Below are 21,323 nucleotides of genomic sequence, written 5' to 3'. Positions count from 1 at the left end.
TGTGATGGTCTTATTTGTCCTGCGTCTCTGGCTAGGTGCCAAAGGGGGTTCGTCCAGCCACAGGCTGTGGGCAGTGGCCAGGGGGGCCCAGAGGCCCCAGATAAGGACCCAAGAGTCTCAGGGAGGCTCTGCTCACTCCTACGTCAGAACTGCTGACGTGCACCCAGCCTGGGGCGGGAGCCCGAGATGCACTCTACCTTCTGTCCATCGGTCCCGTTCTTGCCGGCCAGGCCAGGGGCCCCCTGGAGGGAGAGGTGTCATCGTCAACCCTTGGAGCAGCAGGAAAGTGGGGTGCCCCACCGGCCGACCCACACGGCCTGCTTACCTTCCGCCCGTCTGCTCCAAATTCACCCTGTGCAGGACGGAAGAGAGGCCAGTTAGCTCGGTGTCCTACAGACGCCACAGCCTCAGGTGTCCAGGTCTGCCTCAGGCCAAGCAAGAGGCCAGAAGGACGCCAGAGAGGCCCCCCACCCCTGCATGACGCCGGATGCTGTGCCCTGATCAGGGCCGCGGACTCGCTGACGGACGCTGCTGGCCGAGCTGGAGCAGAGGCCGCGTCAGAGTCTCACCTTCTCTCCTTTGAAACCAGGAACACCCTGAGGTTGGAAGGAAGAAGAGCAGTGTTACTGTGATGCCCACCGGCTCGGGGGGAGAGCAGGGCTGCGGCCAGCCTCCGGGGAGAGGCATGACCAGGACTCGGTGGGGGGCTCGGTTCAGGGACAACATTCAAGATATTGAGGCTCTTGGCTTCTCACGTTGGGCGGGCCGGAGACACCCTGACCCTGTGGCCAGCCCCACTTGGCCCAGGCAGCCCTTGGCTTTGCCCCCCGCCCCCCAGCCACAGAGGCGGGGCTAACAGCAACTTGCCTTGGGTCCTGGGAATCCAATGGGGCCTTCGATGCCTGGGTCTCCCTGTGGAGGAAGAACGGAGTCGCGGCTGAACCCCAGTCCTGGGGAATGGGGGCCAACGGGGCAGGGGTGCAGAGGACACTCACCTGTCGTCCCTTCTGCCCAGGCTCTCCTGGCTCGCCCATGTTGCCCTTGGCGCCCTAAACGCAGATCATGGAGAAAGAGGTAAACTAAGGCAGGAAGCCGGCAGGCGGGCAGAGGCTTCTGAGCTGACATGTCCTGTTTTGGGGGCTAGTCGGTGCCCCCTCAGACACCACTGTGGGCGTCCTTCCCCCCACGGGAGGGCCACGGTGGGGAGGCTGCATCCGCGGGCACCTCCATGCCTGGGCTGTGGTGGGCGGCAGTGCCACCGAGGACAGGGGGCGCGGGGGCATCTGGCTGGCGACCTGGCGGACGGCGTCTACACTCCTACTGGTCTACACGGCTCCTCCCAGATCGAGAAAAGGGAAACCGGAAGCCGTGTAGGGATAACCTCCAGACGGGCTCATCTCCCCAGAGGTTCCTTCCCCCCTCCGCCCTCAGGCACGGCCTCCGGCCAGAGCTACGGTCTGTCCGATGGGCTGCTGGTGGGTTTGGAAGAAGGGGGCGCTCCGTGTGGGTCAGCCGCCACGTAACCAGGGGAGCCTGTTTCGGGTGTCCTGCCCTAGCCTCCCTCCTTTGCCGGAGCACTGCGGCGGCACAGCTAATAATACAAAAGCATTCCCGCTTTCCTCAAAATACAGGATAAAAACTGAATTCTAGTTCTTCCGGTCGGAAGGGCTGAGGCCGTTCCAGGTGCCCACGGCCCCACGTCTGCAGCTGAGAGAGGGCGGGGAGCCCGAGGGCAGTCTGGGCGGCTTACCTTCTGTCCGCGGTAGCCCTTGGGGCCGGGGGGCCCGGGGATCTCCAGACAGCTCACCTTGTAGCACTGAAACAAGAAGGAGGGGCTGCGGAGGAAGGCCGGCGCGCAGAGCCCTGGCGGGGGGCGGGGAGGCAGCTGGCGGGGGTGCCAGCCAGAGTACGGGGGGTGGGGGGCTGACGGGGCAGCGGACTCGGGAGGTGCCCAGGAGGCCCGAACCCACAGGCACTCTGGCCAAATCTGGGAGAACCAAGGTTACGCGATGGCCGCCTGCAGGAAGGACGAAAGAGCCCTCGCCAGGCCCCGCTCGTGCTCGGGTGTGCCAGGCCTGCGAGCAGCTGTGCCAGGAAAGGGCGCCTTGTAGGAGCCTCGCTGAGGGAGAAGAGCTGGCGCTGGGGATGCACGGGGATGGGGGAATGCCAGGGGCCACACAGGCCACCTGCCCTGTGCTCTTGGCCCGGAGCTCGGAGGGCAACCCTGAGCTCGACCCTTGTCCACATGGTGCGTGCTTGGTGAGTGACCCTAACGCCAACCCCTGGGTTTAAGCAGCCTGGTTTCGGCCAGGAGCCTTCATCCGAACTCAGGAGTCCTAGACCCCCCCGGGAGTGCAGGGGTGGCTGCAGTGATAATCCCTGCTGGGTCAGCGCCTCAGAGGCCCAGCGGGCAGCACCCGGTCAGGGTGGCAGGACCGGAAAACGCCTCTCACCTCTCCATAGGCTTCATGTTTCTGCAGAAAAGACAAAGAAATGCTACTTAGCCGGAGCCGGAGATTTGGGTGGGAATGCCCGGGCTAACTCTCACAGAGGGGTAAACTGAGGCCCAGAGCAGGGTGCTGTCCACTGGGGCCAGTGGGGGAGCGGGCCCCAGAGCTCTGGCCTCCACCCTCCACTCCTGGTGCCCAGTGGGCGGGTGTGGTCCTGGGAGCGGCTCACCATGACCTTGATGATGCGGTTGATGGTGTCCTGGTCGATCTCCAAGTCGGGACGCACAGTGGCATAATTGTTACGGTAGAGCTCAAGGGGCATGCTGGCCATGTCCCGCAGACCCTGTTCGTTCGGGACCTGGTCCGGGGCCACAGTGAAGATCCGGATGCCCTCCTCTCGGGCCCGCTCAGCCTGCAGCTTGATGCCCCCGCACGGGCTGCCGGTGACGTAGCCGTCGGTGATAACCACCGCAAAGTGCACCCCACCCTTGCTCTTGAGCTGGCGGATCTCCTGGGTCATGTTGGCCAGCGCGCAGTCCGTGAAGGTGCCTTTCCGGATGGACACGATGCTCTCCAGGCTCTTGGTGAAGGAGGCCCGGTCGCTGTCCGGCGGGCTGAACACCCTCACCACGTCGGAGAAGTGCAGACCGCCGTAGCGCCAGCTCAGGGCCACCTGCTCCAGGTAGGTCTCGTCCTGCAGCTGGCTGATGAACTGACGCACGAACTGTTTCATGTGGTAGAGCAGGCTGTCGATGGGGGACTGCATGGTGACGCTCTCCGAGGTGTCCAGCACGAAGTACACGTTGATGGGGCAGTCGGCCTTCTCTGGGGGGCACGGGATGTATCACTGGCCTGCCTGGGCGGAGGGCCTGCGGCGCCAGCCGTCGCCAGGCCTCGTGCCTGTGGGCGATTCTGGGCTCCGCCCCCGCAGTGGCCCTGCGGCACCCCTTTCCTACCCACACCGGGCCCGGCCCCACGGCTGGATACCTGGGCAGCTGTTTCTCTCAGAGTTGCCAGGGGCAATGATCTCCTGCTGCTGGGCATGGACGGCCCCCAGGAGCACCCAGAGCAGGAGGGCGGAGCAGGGACTTCGGAGCATCTTCGCAGCACCCATGCGCCCCAATGTCCTGCAACAGGGAGAAGCAACCCCTGTAGTCAGCGCCAGTGCCCCTCCGGGACCCCAGAGCCCCCTCCCCAGATGGTGGGGCAGCCAGCACGTGGGCTCAGGGAGACGCCCCAACCCCTGTAGTCAGCGCCAGTGCCCCTCCGGGACCCCAGAGCCCCCTCCCCAGATGGTGGGGCAGCCAGCACGTGGGCTCAGGGAGACGCCCTCTTCCCTCATCACTCAGGGGATGCAGAGACGGCAAGCTCTGGGTGGGTTTCAGTCGCCGTGGCCCGTCTCCGCCCTGTGGGGGCCGGGGTGTGCTAAGCAGACAGGTGCATTCTCAGAAACTGAAATGCCGGTGGTGGGCGTTGGTGACAGCAGCACACTGTGTGGGGGCTCAGCTGGCGGTGACTGGGGGGTATCAGGGGAGGGGAGGATGGCCCAGGCTGGGGCAGGGTGGGCCTTGGCACTCGATGCCAGCCATCCACATGACCCCATGCTGACAGACCGGGGGAAGGCCCTGGGGATGGAGTGTGGGGGTTGGGATGCAGACAGGCCTGGGGGACTGGTAGGCAGCGAGTGCCAGGGTCCTGCTCTGTTGGGGGGACAGCTGCCACGGATGGGGGGGGTCCTTCCCCAGACTGGGTCTCCGTGCCCTGACACGTCTCCGTGGGAATGGAGGGTTCCCTGTTGCTTGCTGCCCACCTGGCAACCAGACGGGGAGAGAGGACATGTGGTATGGGAGGGGGGATGGGCGGGCTCTGGGGACCAGGAGGGAGAGGAAGGGGCTCATACTGGTGGGACTCTTGGTTCACACAAACACCTGGCTGCCTCCTGGGGTCCCCAGAGCAGAGGTGCAGACCCAGTGGGAAAAGGGACTCTCGGCCTACAAGGGGGGCATGCAGGTAGGTTGGGCCCTCAGGGGACTGGGGGCGGAGGTGGTGCCTGGAGAGCTTTGGGGGAAAGCAGAGGCATGGGGGCACTTTGACGCCATTTTCCTGGTGCATTTTTGAGAGGAGGTGGATGGATTTTGGGGGGCAAATTTAAGGTTCAATATCACTTGAGTTTAAAGTGAGAGAAGCTGGTCCTGGCATCATTAGGGGCGAACAGGGCATGGCTCTGCCTCTCCAGGATAGGTCATGGTCAGGTCAAGAGGCCATGACTCTGCAGGTAGGGGCTGTGACCCAGTATGGGGTGACAGTTGCCCAGACAAAAGCAAGCCCAGTGGGTGTGCCAGCGAATCCAGGCGGGCTTCCTGCATGAGGTGATGGAAGTGCCCAGGGTGGGCTGGGTGGGGCCTGAGAAGATGGCGTGAGGGGCAAGCCAGGGACCCCAAAGAACCTGGAAGCCAAGAGGAAGTCAGGTGGCAATAGTCAGAGAAAAGAGGTCCAGAGCCATCAGCCACACGTGACAGACAACGTGGGGACTGCGGGAGCTTGGCGGGGCAGGCTGGGGGGCCAGTTAGGGCTGGGCACTGGGATGTGGGTGCAGCTTTGTCCTCCACTGCCCCTCATCCTGCTGCCCCCAGTGGGCGAGCAGTGAGTCCCATCCTGTCCCGTCTGCTGTGGGAGGGAGGGGGTTGCCAAAGGGCCAGGGACTCTGATACCCACCTTGGCACCACTCCCCGTGCGCGTGCCCACACCCCACACCTCACACATATCACACACACAATCAATTCAAACAGCCCCCATACTAAAGTGTACTGGTGGAAACTGCCACTCTCCAAGGAAATGAAGAATTCTAAAAATAATCTGCACAGGAGAAAAACACAATAGCGGCAACAAAATATATTAAGAAAACCACCTAAAGGGAAGACTCATTTTGGTGTTGTGGTGGGCAACCTCCGAGGTGGGCCCAATGCTTCCTGCCTCCTGGGGGCACCTCTCACGAAATCGTCACACACTCAGCTGTCACCGGCCTGTCTGACCAACAGATCAGCACGCAGATGACGCTGTGTGACTCCCGAGACAAGCTCACAAAAGACATCGTGGCTGCTGCCTGGCCCTCTCTTGGGGTCCTCACTGGGAGGAAGCCGACTGCCGTCACGTGAAGGCGCTCACGTAGCCTTTGCAGAAGCCCAAGAGCGAGGGACCGAGGCCTCCAGCCAACAGCCGGGTGAGTGAGCCCTGGCAGAACACATCCTCAGCCCAGTCGAGACATCAGGTGAGCAGAGCCCTGGCCAATCCCCCCACTGTCACTGCACCTCATCAGGGGCCCTGAGCTACAGCCACGCAGCCAAGCCATTCCTGACTGGAGTCAATTATGAGTAAGTGCTTATTGTTTTAAATTACTAAGTTCTGAGGTAACTTATCCATAGCAGTAGATAACTAATTCAGGCATTAAACTTTTTCTCCACAATACTGTATACAGAAAAACAGCGAGACAGTAACTGGAGAATGTTGAGGGGAAAATAAAACAAACAAAGGGAAAAAAAGAGCCAGAGAGCACAATCAATATCACACGGATCCTATGTGACAATATATGTGAACGCTTTAAATTCTTCTGTTGGAGACAAATGTTCCCACACACCCTGGTGTTCACAGCAGCATTATCACAGTAGCCAAACTATGGAGACAGCCCAAGCGTCGATCGATAGAGGAATGAATAAAGAAGACGTGGTATATACAATGGACTGTCACTCAACCATAAAAAGAATGAAATCTTGCCATTTGCAACGACATGGATGGAGCTACAGAGTATTTTGCTAAGTGAAGTAAGTCAGTCAGAGAAAGACAAATACCATATGATCTCACTCAAATGTGAAATTTAAGAAACAAAGCAAACAAAGGGAAAGAAAGAGACAAGCCAAAGAACAAACTCTTAATATAGAGAAGACATTGATGGTTACCAGAGGGGAGTTGGGGGGGGAGAAGGGTAAAGTAGGGGATGGGGAGTCAGGAGGGCACTTGTCCTGATGAGCACCAGTTGAATCACTATATTGCACACCTGAAACGAATATAACATGCACGGTAACTACACTGGAATTAAAATTAAAAAATAGATAAAGAAGATGGGTATATATACATATATATATATATATACACACACACGTATGCGTGTGTATACACAACATACACACATACATACAATGGTTTATTACTCAGTCATAAAAAAGAATGAGATCTTGCCATTTACAACAACACAGACCTAGAGAATATTATGCAAAAGACATAAGTCAGACAAAGACAAATACCATATGATTTCACTGTGTGTGGAATTTAAAAAACAAAACAAATGAACAAATAAACACAAACAAACACAGACTCATAAATACAGAGAACGAACTGGTGGGGGGATGGGTGAAGTAGATAAAGGGATGAAGACGTACACATTTCCAGTGATAATGAGTCATGGGGATGAACAGTGCAGCATGGGGAACACAGTTAATAATATTGTACGAGGGTTGTGTGGGGACACGTGGTGATGACACTTCTGGTGGTGAGCATAGCTGAATGTACAGAACTCTCGGATCACTATGCTGTACACCTGAAATTAATATATGTCAACTAATCTGCAATAAAAAAGAAAGAAAAGAAAAAAAGATAAATATTCCTAACTTAGATAAAAAAATGAAACCCATCTGGATGAGGTAGGTTTGTGAGAGTGACCCTGGAGGCTGTCCCAGACAGAGAGGACAGCATGAGGGCCCATCGAAGGTGAGACAGAAGGGTGAGGGACAGTGCCAAGGACAAGATAAAGGCTGCAGTCTAGTTATGAGTCTGTAGGTAGCGGATTTCATAACAAAATTATATAAAGCAAAAGTGGTGAAAAATTGAAGAAAAAACTGATAAACCGCAATCATAATAGAAGACTTTCAACTCACCTTTGAAAGTCTTGATAGATCACATAAACAATGAAAACAAGAATGTGAATGTCCTGTTTTATAAAACTTTGACAGTAATGAGTAGTGAACACACACATCTGCCTCACTATCATCTATATCTGTCTTTGAAACCTACAAGTAGGGAATGCATGCTCTTTTAAAAATTTTACAAAACTCAATTCTAGAGTAGCCACAAAAACAGCTTTAATTAATTTTAAAAAATCAGAAATTATATATGAAAATTTCTGAACCACAATACAAAAGCAGTCACTAGTAAGACAGAAAAAAAAAATCAAAACACCTGGAAATTTAAAAAAACACTTTCTTGCTAAAACTACATAGGAATTAGTGACAATGACAATGTTATACATATAAACAAATATGGGAAGGGCAAAGCTGTAATTAGAGGACAATATATAGCCTTAGATGCTTTATGTTGTAAGATAAGAAATCAGTGTAACAAATTAGACACACAGTTGAAGAAGCTAGGGACAAAAATAAATTAACAACACGAATCTCAGGAAAACAAGGGAAAGAAAATAATAAGGAACAAACCAACCGATTAAAAAAAACCATATATATATATATATATATATATATATATATATATATATATATATATATATATATATATAATTTAGAACTGGCTCTTTGAAAAAGCCAATAAAGTAGAAAATTTAATCGAAAATGAAAATGATGAAGCACAATACAGTGATACTTTGGAATGAATAAAATTTTGGAATGAATTTTGGAATGAATAAAATAATATCATGATAGGTGAAGAAGGTTTTTAAGAGCATACCAAGTGCAGCTCTAAGCTAATGAACATGAAAGACCAGGTTCTGGGAAAGTCTTGTATAGAGGTGAGGACCTGACTGGACTCTGCCCGGAAGGACTGGAAACGCTGGCAGGGAACACACCCCAAGGCTCTGCCCACATGGATTTGGGAGAGTTCTTTTGCATCTTCAAGGACAAATACTTCTCTACTATTTAGTCTGTTTCAAAACATAAAAAGATAAGCTTTTCGATTCATTTTGAAACTTTTAAAAACCCAAGACCAAAACTTGATAAAAGAAATCCCTAAAAGAAACTTGGTGGACAAATAAGCTCCTGACAGACGTTAGAAGATAAAATCCAGTAGCATACCAAGGACAACTACCAGAATGGATGAAGTCAGTTTAGAAATACAACGGTGATGCAACACTACGAGTACACGAATGTAAGGCACATCAGTATAAAAAGAAAACCATGTAACTGCTTTAATGGTGCCTGAAACATCCATTACTGATTGGGGGGAAAAAAGGCAAAACCTCATAAGAAATTTAAGAGTTGGATTAACAGTATAGAGCATATAAATTTCAAATCCACAACCAAGGTCATATTTTATATAAGAACTAAAATAGGGGTTCTTCCTTCAAGAATCTGGACCAATCCACTTGACACAAATGCACATGTACCCATATACTGAAATCACACCCTTTCTGAACTCGGAGTCCGCTGTGGACCTGACCTTGCATTAAAAACTCCTGCACTCAAAAAATGTCCCTGAGAGCCCAAGAAATAGACGCATACGTATGACAAAGAGTGCTGCTCTCACTCGATTATTCAACGTTGTGTTGGAAGCCAATGCAACACGACTGTAAAGAAAAACAAAGTACAAATCTTGGAAAGAGAAGAGATGGAAACTGTCCTCACTAAAGATGGGAATTGGAAAACCCAATTAAATCAACTATACAAAGTTTAGGGGAAGGAGTGGAACTCAGTGAGACTATTATAAGAAAAATACGTACAAAAAGCTATAGATTTTCTTCTATCAGCAACAACCAATTAGGGAATTTAATGGAAAAATACTATTTACCCTATCAACAAAAATGACATAAAGTTAAGGAGTAAATTTAAGAATCTGAGAAAGTGCAGGACTTATTAAAAAAATCACAAAAATTTTCTAAGGAACACTTTGGAGAGATGAGCCTGGTTTCTGGATGGGAAACGCAACACTTAAGAATATCAGTTATTTCTAATGGACTCTATAATTGAATGTAATTTTGATTAGAATCTCCAAGAAATATTTTTGCCCTTTTGCTTGTGCATGTGGACAGAATGAATCTAAGGAAGAATAAGTAAGAGTCGCTGAGAAAAACCAGAGATAAAGGGTGCTGAGGGAACTTGTGCTATCAAGAGCCAATGAGACGATAAAATCGGAGTGATAGGGCATCTGTGGTTTTATGTGCAACAGTGGCAGCCTGCAAGACAACCCAGAACTGAGGACGTAAGACAGTGGCCCTTCAGTACGGTGAAGGGGTCGGGGGATGGCGGCTTGCGATGTGCTAGAGATGGGAGTAATCTCACCCACACCGAAGAAATTCCAGGAGAAGGGAGGGCAAAATATGGACCAAAAAGTCTTTGCAAAGGATGGTTGAAGTGACAAGGAAATGTCTTCTCTGGTTACTCTGCCCCAGACGCCAGCTGCGCCTTCTCCCGTCAGGCCCACGCTGCCCTTGGACGTTGGTGCGGTACAGTTCCCACCTCGCACAGGAGGACCCAGACCCAGCATAGGTAGCTTGCCCAGCGTGCTCAGCTAACCGCCAGGCATCACAGCTCAGGGTCCACACTCTAGGTGTTTTGTTTTGTTTTTTTAAGATTTTACTTATTTAGTTGAGAAAGCACATGAGCACAAGTGGCTGGGGAGAGAGGGGCAGAGGGAGAGGGAGAAGCAGACTCCTCATTGAGCAGGGAGCCCAATGCGGGGCTCTATCCCAGGACCCCAAGATCATGACCTAAGCCAAAGGCAGATGCCCAACTGACTGAGCCACCTGGGCAGCCCAGGGTCCACACTCTGGGCACCCATGGATGACACTTCCATTCAATAAAAATGACAAGAGCAGCCTGGGAACAGACCAAGAGCCAGACAACAGTCTTTCCAATATACATCAAGATTTCATATTTTTAAAGTTTAAAAATTTTGATGGCCTGCTATTAGGTGTGCGATGTTTATAATTGCTATAGCTTCCTGCTGTATCAAAATTTCTATTAATACATGTCTTTTGTCTCTTGTAACTGGTTTTGATTCAAAGTCCATTTCATTTGATATTAGTACGGCCACCCTGCTCTCTTTTGGTTCCTATTTGCATGGAATAATGTTTTTAACCTATTTGTGTCTCTGGATGGAACGTGAGTCTCTTGTAGACAGCTGACCCTCAAACAGTGTGAGGGTCGGGGTGCTGGCCCCCCTCCCCACACAGTTGATAACCTGCATATAACTTTTGACTCCCCCAAAACATCACTCCTAATAGCCTACTGTTGACCGAAGCCTGACTGATAAGACAGCAGCTGAAGGATGCATATTGTGTGTGCGTATTATGGATTCTTACAGTAAAGTAAGCTAGAGAAAAAATGTTGGGAAATCATACAGAAGACAAAACACATTACGGTACTGTACTGTAAAAAATCTGCATAGAAGTAGACCCGTATGGTTCAAATTCATGCTGTTCAAGGGTCGGCTGCTGTTGATCGTGTTTTTTAATAATCTGTTTTGCCAGTCTCTGTCTTTTGATTGAAGAGTGTGATTTGTTTATAATTAAAGTCACTACCAGTAAGGAGAGACTTCTGTCATTTGCTATTTGTTTTCCATATATCTTAGAGATTTTTATTTCTCATTTTCTGCATTACTGTCTTTTTTTGAATTTAGTTGATTTTTCTAGTGAAACATTCACATCCCTTCCTCATTTCTTTTTGTGTATAATCTTTAAATATTTTCTTTGTGGTTACCATGGGGGGTTATATTGAACATCCTAAAGTCATAATGCTCTAATCTGAATTTATAGCAGTTGTCACAAAACTACATTTAAAAAAAATATATTTTATTTATTTATTTGAGAGACGGAGAGAGAGCACAAACAGAGGGGAGAGGCAGAGGGAGAAACAGACCCCCCGTTGAGCTGGGAGCCCAATGTGGGGCTTAATTCCAGGACCTGCTGATCACGAGCTGAGCCGAAGGCAGATGCTTAACCATCTGAGCCACCCAGGTGCCTCACAAAACTATATTTTTATACCTTGTGTGTTCAAAGCATAACCAAATATTATTTTTAATGCATTAGTTCCTTAAATTATATAGGAAACAAAATGTGGAAATACATACCATTACCACGGTAAATTAGCTTTTATAATTGCTCATGTGTTGATCTTTACTGAGACCTTTACTTCTCTACGTGGCTTCAAGTTACTGTCTAGTGTCCTTTTATTTCACCCTGCAGGACCCCCTTCAGCATTTCTTGTAGGTCAGCTCTAGTAGTAACAAACTCCCTCAGCTTCTGTTTATCTGGGAATGTTTTAATCTTACCCTCACTTTTAAAGGACAGTTTTGCTAGATATAGAATTTTTGGGTGACAGGTTTTTTTTCTTTTAGCATTTTAAATATTATCAGTCCACTGCTTCTGGTCTCCCAAGTTTCTGATGAGAAATCTGCTAATAATCTTATTGAGGATCCCTTGAATATCATGAGTCACACCTCGTTTGCTGATTTCAAAATTTCTCTTTGTCTTGGCTTTGGGTAGTTTGATGATGACATGTCTCAATGTGAGTCCCTTTGAATTTATCCTCCTTGGAGTTCATTGAGCTTCTTGGGCTTTATGTTCATGTCTTCATCAAACTGGGAAGTTTTGAGCCATTATTTCCTCAAATACTTTCTCTGTTGCCTCTTCTCCCTCTTCTCCTTCTGGGACTCCCATATCATACATGCAGGTTCCTTAGGCTCTGTTCACTTTTCTTTAATCTTTTTTCTTTCTTTTTCTTAGACTCAATAATCTGCATTGTCTTATCTCCAACTTCACTGGTTGTTTCTTCTGTCTGCTCAAATCTGCCTTTGATTTCCTCTAATGAAATTTCCATTTTAGTTATTGTATTTTTCAGCTCCATTATTTCTTTTTGAATTCTACCATAGGTTCCTCTTTATTGATATTTCCATTTTATTCAGACATTGTTTCCTTGACTTCTTTAATGCTTTTCTTTAGTTTTTTGAGCATCTTTAAGATGGTTGTGTTCAGGTCTGTGGCTACTAGGCCCACCATCAGGTCTTCTTCAGGGATACTTTGTTGGTTTATGTTTTTTTTTTCCCTTTGAATGGGCCCTACTTTCCTGTTTCTTTGTGCTTTGTGATTCTTTTGTTGAAAACTGGACATTTGAATCTAATAATGTGCTATGTCTGGAAATCAGATTCTTCTTCTTCTCCAGGGCTTGCTGTTTGTTTATTTATTTACTTATTTTATTGTGGCAGGCTGTCTCTGTGCCAAGGATCAGCCTGAAGTTTAGGTATAAGGTGTTCCAGGTGTTTCCTGGGCACACATCTTCCCTGAACATGTGCAGTGCCCGTCCAATTTCCCCTGTATATGCAGTTGCATTAGAATGTCCTAGTCTTCAATGTCTGATTTTAGTATATGTGCTGCCAAAGCGAGCACTTAGTCTTCAATGTCTGACCACCCCCCAAAAAAGAAAGAAAAAAGTGAATAGGGGAAAAAAAAGTGCCAATACTTAAAATCCCCTGGAATAAATGCAGCCAGAGAAGGAAGGGAGGGGCTTGCAATAGTGGGAGAAGGTGAAACAACAATGGCAGCTTCCATGGGTTTAAGGAGAAAATATCATAGAAAGTATCTTCTCTGATCACAATGAGATGCTGTTAGAAGTCAATAACAGAAGAAAAACTGGAAAATTCACAAAATTGTGGAAGTTAAACAACTCACTTTTAAGCAACCAGTAGATCAAAGAATAAATCACAAAGGAAATTAGAAAATACTCAGAGATCAATAAAAATGAAAACAAAACATGGGAGAATGTGTGGAACACAGTGAAAGCAGTGTTTAGGAGGAAATTTACATCTATACATGTTTTCATACAAAAACAAAAAAGAGCTCAGGGATACCTGGGTGGTTCAGTCAGTTAGGAGTCTGACTCTTAACTTCCACTAAGGTCATGATCTCATGGTTATGAGGTCGAGCCCTGAGTCAGGCTCTGCACTCAGTAGGGAGCCTGCTTGAGATTGCTTCCCTCTGCCCCTTCCCCTGCTCATGCGCAAGCACAGGGTGCACATGCTCTTTCTCTAAAATAAATTTAAAAATCTTTTAAAAAATTAAAAAAGAACCAAGAAAGAGCTCAAATCAACAACTTAATTGTACAGCTTAAGGAACTGGAAAAAGAAGAACAAATGAAACCCAAAGCTAGCAGAATGAAAGAAATAATAAAGATTAGAGCAGAGTTACATGAAATAGATGACAGAAAAACAACAGAGAACATCAGTGAAATGAAAAGTTGATTTTTCAAAAAGATCAACAACATCGACAAACCTTTAGTGAGATGAACTAAGAAAAAGAGAGAGAAGACTCAAATTATTAAAATCAGAAATTAATGTGGGAACATTACTACCAATTCCACAGAAATAGAAAGGATCATAGGAGGGAACTATGAACAATTGTACACTTACGAGCTGGATAATCTAGGTGAAATGGACAAATTCCTAGAAACACAAAACCTCCAAACCATGAAGAAATAGAAATTCTGAACAGATCTGTGCTGAGTAAGGACATTGAATCAGTAACAGAAAATCTCCTGACAAACAAACAAACAAACAACCCTAAATCTGATGACTTCACTGGTGAATTCTACTAAACATTTAAAGAAGAACTAACATCAATACTTATCAAACTTTTCAAACAAAGTTAAAGAGGAGGGAATATTCCTTACTCATTCTATGATGCCAGCATTACCCTAATGCCAAAGTGAGACAAAGACACTACAAGAAAAGGAACTACAGACCAATATTCCTATTGAATACTGACATGAAAATCTTCAGCAAAATATCAGCAAACAGAATTCAATAAGATAGTAAAAGGATTAAACATGAGCAAGTGGCATTTATTCCTGGAATGCAAGGATGATTCAACATATGAAAATCGATCAACGTAATATAACCCACATGATCTCAAAAAATCTTTTGATAAAATTTACATCCTTTCATGATAAAAATACCTGAAAACTGGGAATAGAAAGAACCCACCTCAATATAATAAAAGTCATATATGAAAATGCCACAGCAAACATAATGCTCAATGGTGAGAGACTGAAAGCTTTTCCTCTAAGATCAGGAACAAAGCGAAGATGTCTACTTCCATCCCTTTCTATTCAACATAGTATTGGAAGTCCTAGCCAGGCAAGAAAAAGCCATAAAAGGCACTCAAACTGGAAAGGAAGAAGTAAATTATCCCTGTTCACAGATGATATGATCTTATATGTAGAAAACCCTAAGGATTCCGCAAAAGGAACTGTTAGAATAAACAAACTGAGCAAAGTAGCAGACCACAAAATCAATACACAAAAATCCGCTGCATTTCTATATACCAACAACGAACAATGGAAAACAATTCCATTTACATGAGCGTCAAAAGAATAAAACACTTAGGAATTACCTTTACCAAGGAAGTAAAAGACTTATTCACTGAAAACTATAAAATCTTTCTGAGAGGAATTAAAGAAGATAAAAACAAATGGAAAGATAGTCCATGTTCATGGATTGGAAGACCACATTAGGATGTCAATACCACCCAATGTGATTTACAGGTTTAATTCAATTTCTATGAAAATCCCAATGATGATTTTTGCAGAAATAGAAAAAGCCATTCTAAAATTCATAAGAAATCTCAAGAGACCCTGAATAGCATAAACAATTCTAAAAGAGAAGACCAAAGCCAGAGGACTCACACTTCCTGATTTCAAAACTTACTACAAAGCAACAGTAATGATAACAATGTGGTACTAGCATACAGACCAATGGAGTCAAACAGAGCCCAGAAATATACTCTTGCCTTTACATTCAAGTACTTTTCAAAAAAGTACTTGATCATGCAGTGGGGGAAAAGACAGTTCTTTAGAACAAATGGTGTGGTGAAAACTGGGCATCCACAAGCAAAAGAATGAAGCTGGACCCTTACCTCACACCATACACAAAAATTAATTCAAAGTGGATCCATGATCTAAATGTAACACCTAAATCTATAAAACTTTTAGAGAAAGTATAGGGCAAAAAATTCACAAGCTTGCAGTTGGTAATGATTTCTTGGATGTGAAACCAAAAGCACAAGCAACTAAAGAAAAAAATAGGCAAACTGGACTTTAGGAAAAATAAAACATTTTGTGTATGAAAAGACACTATCCACAGAGTCAAAAGGCAACCCTATAGAATGGAAACAAGTCTCTGCAAATTACAGATGTGATCAGGGATTAGCGTCCAGAATATATACAGAACACCTAAAACCCAACACCAAAAATTTGATTCAAAAATGGACCAAGGGGACGCCTGGGTGGCTCAGCCGTTAAGTGTCTGCCTTCAGCTCAGGGCGTGATCCCAGCGTTCTGGGATCGAGGCCCACGTCAGGCTCTTCTGCTGGGAGCCTGCTTCTTCCTCTCCCACTCCCCCTGCTTGTGTTCCCTCTCTCACTGGCTGTCTCTATCTCTGTCAAATAAATAAATAAAATCTTAAAAAAAAAAATGGACCAAGGACTTGAACAGACCTTTCTCTACAGAAGACATACAAACGGCCAATGGACACATGAAAAGATGCTCAACATCACTAATTATTACAGAAAAACAAACAAAATTGTAAGGATATCACCTTACACTCATTAGGATGGCAAATATTTAAAAAACCCAGAGAATAACAAGTGTTGGAGGATGTGGAGAAACTGGAAGTGTTGGTGGGAATGTAACATGGTAGAACCTCTCTGGGCAACAGCAGGTAGTTCCTCAAAAAAATAAAAATAAAATTGCAACATGATCTAGCAATTCTGCTTCTGGCTATATCCCCCCCCCCCCCGCCGCCAAATTAAGAGCAAGATCTCAGAGAGATATTTGTATACCCATCTTCATTGTTCACATTAGTGATTATTCACGACAGGTAAAACAGGGAGGAATCCAAGTGTCCGTGGACGGATGAATGGATAATCATACCGTGGTACATTCACACAACGACGTGATCCAGCCTTATGGAGGATCCAATATGGAGGAACCCTGAGGACATGAGGCTCAGTGAGATAAGCCAGCGACAAAAAGACTAATACTGTGCAATTCTAATCCTATGAGATACTTAGATCATCTAAAAAATCAGAGGGATAGAAGGTAGAATGGAGGCTGCCAGGGACTGGGGGAGGAGGGAATGGGGAGTTAGTGCTTAATGGGTATAGAGTTCCTGTTTTTCAAGATGAACGGAATTTCAGAGATGAATGGAGGTAATAGTAGCACAAGACTACGAACACCGCTCAACTCTACACTTCAAAATGGTTCAGATGATACATTTTAGGTTACGCACATTCTACCACAATTTTTAAAAACTGGGGGAAAAGCTCTTGCAGATTAGTAGAACTGAGCACTCGTTAGGAGCATGGGGGAAATCATAACCAGGCAAATGGTCAGTCATCAAAAAACGCTGAATGCACAAAAATCAAGGACGTGCAGACAGACGGACAGCACACCATTCCTCATCCGTGACCCTGGCACACAAGAAAGAAAAAACGGCACCACCAAACCGCAGTGCTTCCTGCTGTGGAGAATACAGGGTCCTTCCTCACTTTTCTGGTGAGTATCTGACTACAGGCGTGAAAGCCTGGACACTTTTCAGAGCTTAAGACCCAGAGTCTGAGGGCTTCAGAGGGGAGGGGGTGAGGGGATGGGTTAGCCCGTGATGGTAGTAAGGAGGGCACGTGTTGCACGGAGCCCTGGGTGTCATAAGCAAGTAATGAATCATGGAACTTTACATCAAAAACTAAGGATGTGCTGCATGGTGACTAACATAACATAATAAAGAATTATTATTAAAAAAAAAAAAAAGACCCAGAGTCTGCTCTCCTAGCAGCAGGGGCCCCTCACAGCTGGATGCCTGCCCTCCACTTGCTTAATTCAGCCACTGCCGTGGGCCACCACGAGGCTGACCCAGTGGTGCGGTGTGGAGTGCTGACATGTTTCAGGTCAGCGGGGAGGGTGTGCGTACAGTCTGTGGAGAATGTCGCTGTATGATGTGGCCCAATGCCAGCACTCACCCCTAGGGTGGGGGCGGGGCTCCCCCAGGCGCTGTTCAATGAGCGGCATCCCAGGACCCCGGCTTCTTTGCAGGTGTGCCCCCACCAGGGTTCCCCCAACCCCCGACGGCTTTGTACACATGTGTGAGAGAAGCCAAAGAAAGGGCTGATCCACCGAAATGTGGAAAGAATCAAACTATTTGTGGTTTTCTTAAAATAATCAAAAGAGGGGGGCGCCTGGGTGGCTCAGTCAGTGAAGCATCTGCCTTTGGCTCAGGTCATGATTCCAGAGTCCTGGGATCCAGTCCCACATCCGGCTCCTTGCTCAGCGGGGAGCCTGCTTCTCCCTCTGCCTGCTGCTCCCCCTCCCTGTGCTCTCTCTCTCTGTCAAATAAATAAATAAATAAATAAATAAATAAATAAATAAATATTAAAAAAAAATCACAAGAACTAGGTTTTTCCAACATCAAAAAGCATTTTGTGGGTACAAACGCAGTCTTTCCACACTCTGTGCCCTTGGAGATCCTTAGCCGTCCTGGCAGGTAGAAAGGGCAGGTGCTTGGAAGCCCGGCCTGGTTCTGCAGATGAGAAAATGCTGGCTGGGGTAGGGCCAGGCCACACCCTTTGCCACAGCCCTGGGACGAGCCTCGGGCCCCTGCTCCTTCTCCCAGGCACTGGCTGTCCCTTCTCTGACCTGCCCAGCCCAGGGAGCTCGTCTGAAGGCCTCCCTGCTGCCCACAGCTCCCCGAGAAACACAGAGCTGCCCCTGTTGGCCAGCGAGGCAAAGTCACGGCTGGCTGTGACAGGCACTGCCCAGTGCAGGGGCCTGAGCTCTGCCCAACCAGGGGGCCCAGGGGCAGGAGCCTGACTCTGTCCCTGCACATGGCCTTCCCTGTAGCTTCCCAACAGACACCCCCAACAATGGCCCCTGCCCTGCCGGGGGCTTCGCTGGCATCCCAGGGTATTTTCCCTAGCAGAGGGTGGCAGCTTCACGGTAGCCAGAAGGGCCCAGTGGCCCATCAGCACCTGAGTCCTGCCAAGGGGACACACTTGGGCCCTTTGTGCCCACCCGCTCCAGTCCGGCCTGGGAGACTGCAGGCCACCTAGGCTGGGGCTCACTCCCCGGCCCTACCCTCCTGCCTCTGGGTGACGTCAGGGAGGCAGACAGCAAGGAAGGCAGGCAGTGTCCCTCCTCAGAGCCCCAAATGCCTGTCCTGCCGCCTGGCCTGGGAGAGATGAGGCTGCGTATAAGCCCCAAATGCCTTCTGCTTGTTGTGAAACAAATGTTAAGACCACCTCTGGGCCCAAACTCCTTTATGGGAAGAAAAAAGTCACAAATCTGTGGATCTCCAGCTTCCTTGTTTTGGCTATTAACCTAAAAGTGAAGCTCCTTTCCTTGGGGACACTGGGCTGGTCAGGAGTGTGGGTGCTGGAGCCGGCGGTGTTCTCACTGGCTATGGGGGATGGTATCCCGTGTGGGCCCCGGGCAGGATGGCCCGCACACCTGCGGCACCGCGCCCTGCTGGTTTTTGTGTTATTAGCAGCAGCAGAGAGCTCTCGGCAGGTGACCCACCCAATCCCACCCCAAAGCCGTGCTCTGAGTGTGCTGGGCCCCCAGGTTTCTGCTGAACTGAGTGAGGAGTCCTGGAGGGTGTGGAGTCTGGCGTAGCTGGGGAGCCATCACCAGCCCATGAGCCTGGGGTCCTCCTTCACTCTGATGTCCACCGTGCAGCCCCCTGCTTTGTCTCCCCTAACAGACTTGGGGTGTGTGTGGGGGGGATGCCTGGTGGGCCACTTTCAGCCTCAGAGGAATGGGGGACAGGCTGGGCTCCTGCTGATTCCGGGTGGGGGTCAGGTGCTGGTGTGACCTGTCCTCTCCACTAGGTGTCAGAGACCCTCTATCACCTGGGGAGTGCCTGGGCGAGCTCACTGTAGCCACGGGCACTCCATCCAGAAAGAGGAGGAACGGCCTCTCCCTCTTGAACCCGGGGAGACCCTGCACCCAGTTCCACGTGAAAAGGTTGGACTTCCCGTGGGGGTGACTTGGGCTCCTCAGTCCTCTGAATGTGATCTCCAGGCCAGAGATAAAACCAAACCTCCCAGGAACCAGCCAGGGGTCCCACCGCAGACGCTGAGCCCCTCGGGGCTGTTTGGTGACCCACTGGGGGCGGTGACGCGAGGGCTCCCCAGCCGTCCCATCAGACAGCTCGAGAGCTGCAGAGTCTTAGCAGGGAGCCCAGGAACAGGGAGGAATCCCACCCCCACCCGCAGCCCCAGCCCTGCCCCAGAAGGGGCAAAGAGGGGGCGGTCAGACAATTACCTCTGCGGCCCCTGGCCCCAACGCGCGACGCACCTAAGGAGCGGACGTGGGGAGCTCTGAGGGAGGGTGAGTGGGTGAAATGCGGCCGCCAGGCCGGCGTGCCCCCCACGCCCGGGCCCCTCGGGGAACTCGCTGCCACAGGGGAGACCAGCCCGCCCTGCCTGGGAGGCCCTCGCCCGGTCACAACTCGCCAGAGCGCGGCCGCGGCTCCAGGCGGGTCCCGGGCCGGCCGAGCGGCGCTTACCTGACCCCGGAGCGCGCGGGGCGCCCTCGCTGGACACGTCTCGAGGAGCTCAGGGTCCTGGCGGCCGAGACGCGGGCTCCGAGCGGGCAGGAGGGAGGGGGCCGCGGAGGGGGCCGCCCACTTTATACCACTCCCGCCTCCCGCTGGGGCCGCGCCCCGACAGCGCGTACCAGCGGGAGGCGCTGCGGCCCCGCGGATGGCCGGTCGGGGGGCGGGGAGGGGGCGAAGGGGCCAGGGGCGGAAAGTGAGGGCGGTGGGGTGAGGAGGGGCGGGGTGCGGGGGGGGCGGTGGAATGGAGGCTGCCGGGGGGGGGGGGGATGAGTGGGTGGAAGTGAGGGTGCTGGGGTGGGGCGCAGGGGCGGGGTGGAGGGTGGACGAGTGGTTGGAGATGAAGGCAGTGGGGTGAGAGGAGGGGCGGGGTGCAGGGGGTGGGAATGGAGGGTCGGAGGGGTGGGTGAGCGGGTGGAAGTGAGGGCAGTGGGGTGGGGCGGAGGGGGGGGTGCGGTGTGCCGGGGAGACAGAGGGGCGCCACCAGGACGAGGAATGCGGGAGGGAGGACGGAGGGCCGAGGGGGCCACGGCAGGGAGCGGGACGGGGCGGGACGGGGCAGCGCGGCAAGGGGGGCGCGCTGCCACCTCTCCTCGCACTAGTCCGGCCGAAGTCACCAGATCCTGCGTTCCGGCCGCCGCGGGTCTTCCTGGCCCTCTGCGCCACCCTGCCTCACGGGTCCCTCCTGGACCGCGTTCCCGCCACTGCTTGGACTTCAGGCCCCCGCCTGACTGCCTGCTGCCCCCTCCCCATTTCCAGGGCGACCTGACCTGGGATGTTGGGAATCGCGCCCTGCCCCTGGACTGGCGAGGGCCCCTGGGACTCGCCCCTGAGTGGACCTGCGGGTCCTCGTGCCCCGCAGTGTGCCCCTAGCTCAGCCCTCATCCGGGAACACGTGGCTCCAGTTCTGTGACCCTGCGCGTCAGAGTTCGTGTCCCCGCCCAGGGCTCCCCGCTCCCCTGGGCCTGAGAGGGTGGTGGTCAAACAGTTGGGGGCAGGCTGGGAAAGGGCAGGGGGTCCAGGACAGCGAGAGCCGCAGGTGCTGTGGGCAGGAGTGAGGGCCTGGAGGGTGCAGACTGAGGGGCCCCCTCTTCGCGGGAACTCCACAGAGGGGCGTGGTGCTGGGCCCTGAGGCCACCGTGATGTCCTTATCTGAGCAGTCTTGGAGAGGGGGAGAGGGGTCCCTGGCAGAGCTGTGGTGGGGATCCCTGCTCCCCGGCCTGGAGTGGCTGACCCCCAGGGCCAGGGGCCTCTTTGAGGTGGGGTGCAGGCAGGGCT

The 21,323-nt window shown here is 50.3% G+C and overlaps 1 protein-coding gene across 3 annotated transcripts in view; it reads right to left on the bottom strand.

The window, feature by feature from the left end:
- Positions 1 to 20,142, bottom strand: part of COL6A2 (collagen type VI alpha 2 chain) — a 33,577-nt gene extending 13,435 nt beyond the window's left edge. For 2 of the 3 annotated variants that reach the window (XM_045776951.2, XM_045776953.2), the window contains exons 1-10: positions 19,998 to 20,142; positions 3,438 to 3,577; positions 2,680 to 3,275; positions 2,454 to 2,474; positions 1,751 to 1,816; positions 996 to 1,049; positions 868 to 912; positions 570 to 596; positions 326 to 352; positions 198 to 242 (exon numbers count right to left, since the gene is read on the bottom strand). In XM_045776951.2, the coding sequence (XP_045632907.2) occupies positions 198 to 242; positions 326 to 352; positions 570 to 596; positions 868 to 912; positions 996 to 1,049; positions 1,751 to 1,816; positions 2,454 to 2,474; positions 2,680 to 3,275; positions 3,438 to 3,564 (1,008 nt within the window). In that variant the 5' untranslated portion in view covers positions 3,565 to 3,577; positions 19,998 to 20,142. Of the gene's footprint in view, positions 1 to 197; positions 243 to 325; positions 353 to 569; positions 597 to 867; positions 913 to 995; positions 1,050 to 1,750; positions 1,817 to 2,453; positions 2,475 to 2,679; positions 3,276 to 3,437; positions 3,578 to 8,954; positions 9,001 to 19,997 lie in introns of those variants that run through there. The other variant, XM_045776952.2, reaches the window with a different exon arrangement.
- Between the last annotated feature and the right edge of the window lie 1,181 nt (positions 20,143 to 21,323).

Source organism: Ursus americanus, chromosome 4 (assembly GCF_024610735.1).
Source record: "Ursus americanus isolate L20-20 chromosome 4, mUrsAme1.1.p, whole genome shotgun sequence".
Classification (NCBI taxonomy): domain Eukaryota; kingdom Metazoa; phylum Chordata; class Mammalia; order Carnivora; family Ursidae; genus Ursus; species Ursus americanus.
The sequence above is the reverse complement of the archived record's forward strand: the minus strand, read 5'-3'. Positions and strand labels throughout refer to the sequence as shown.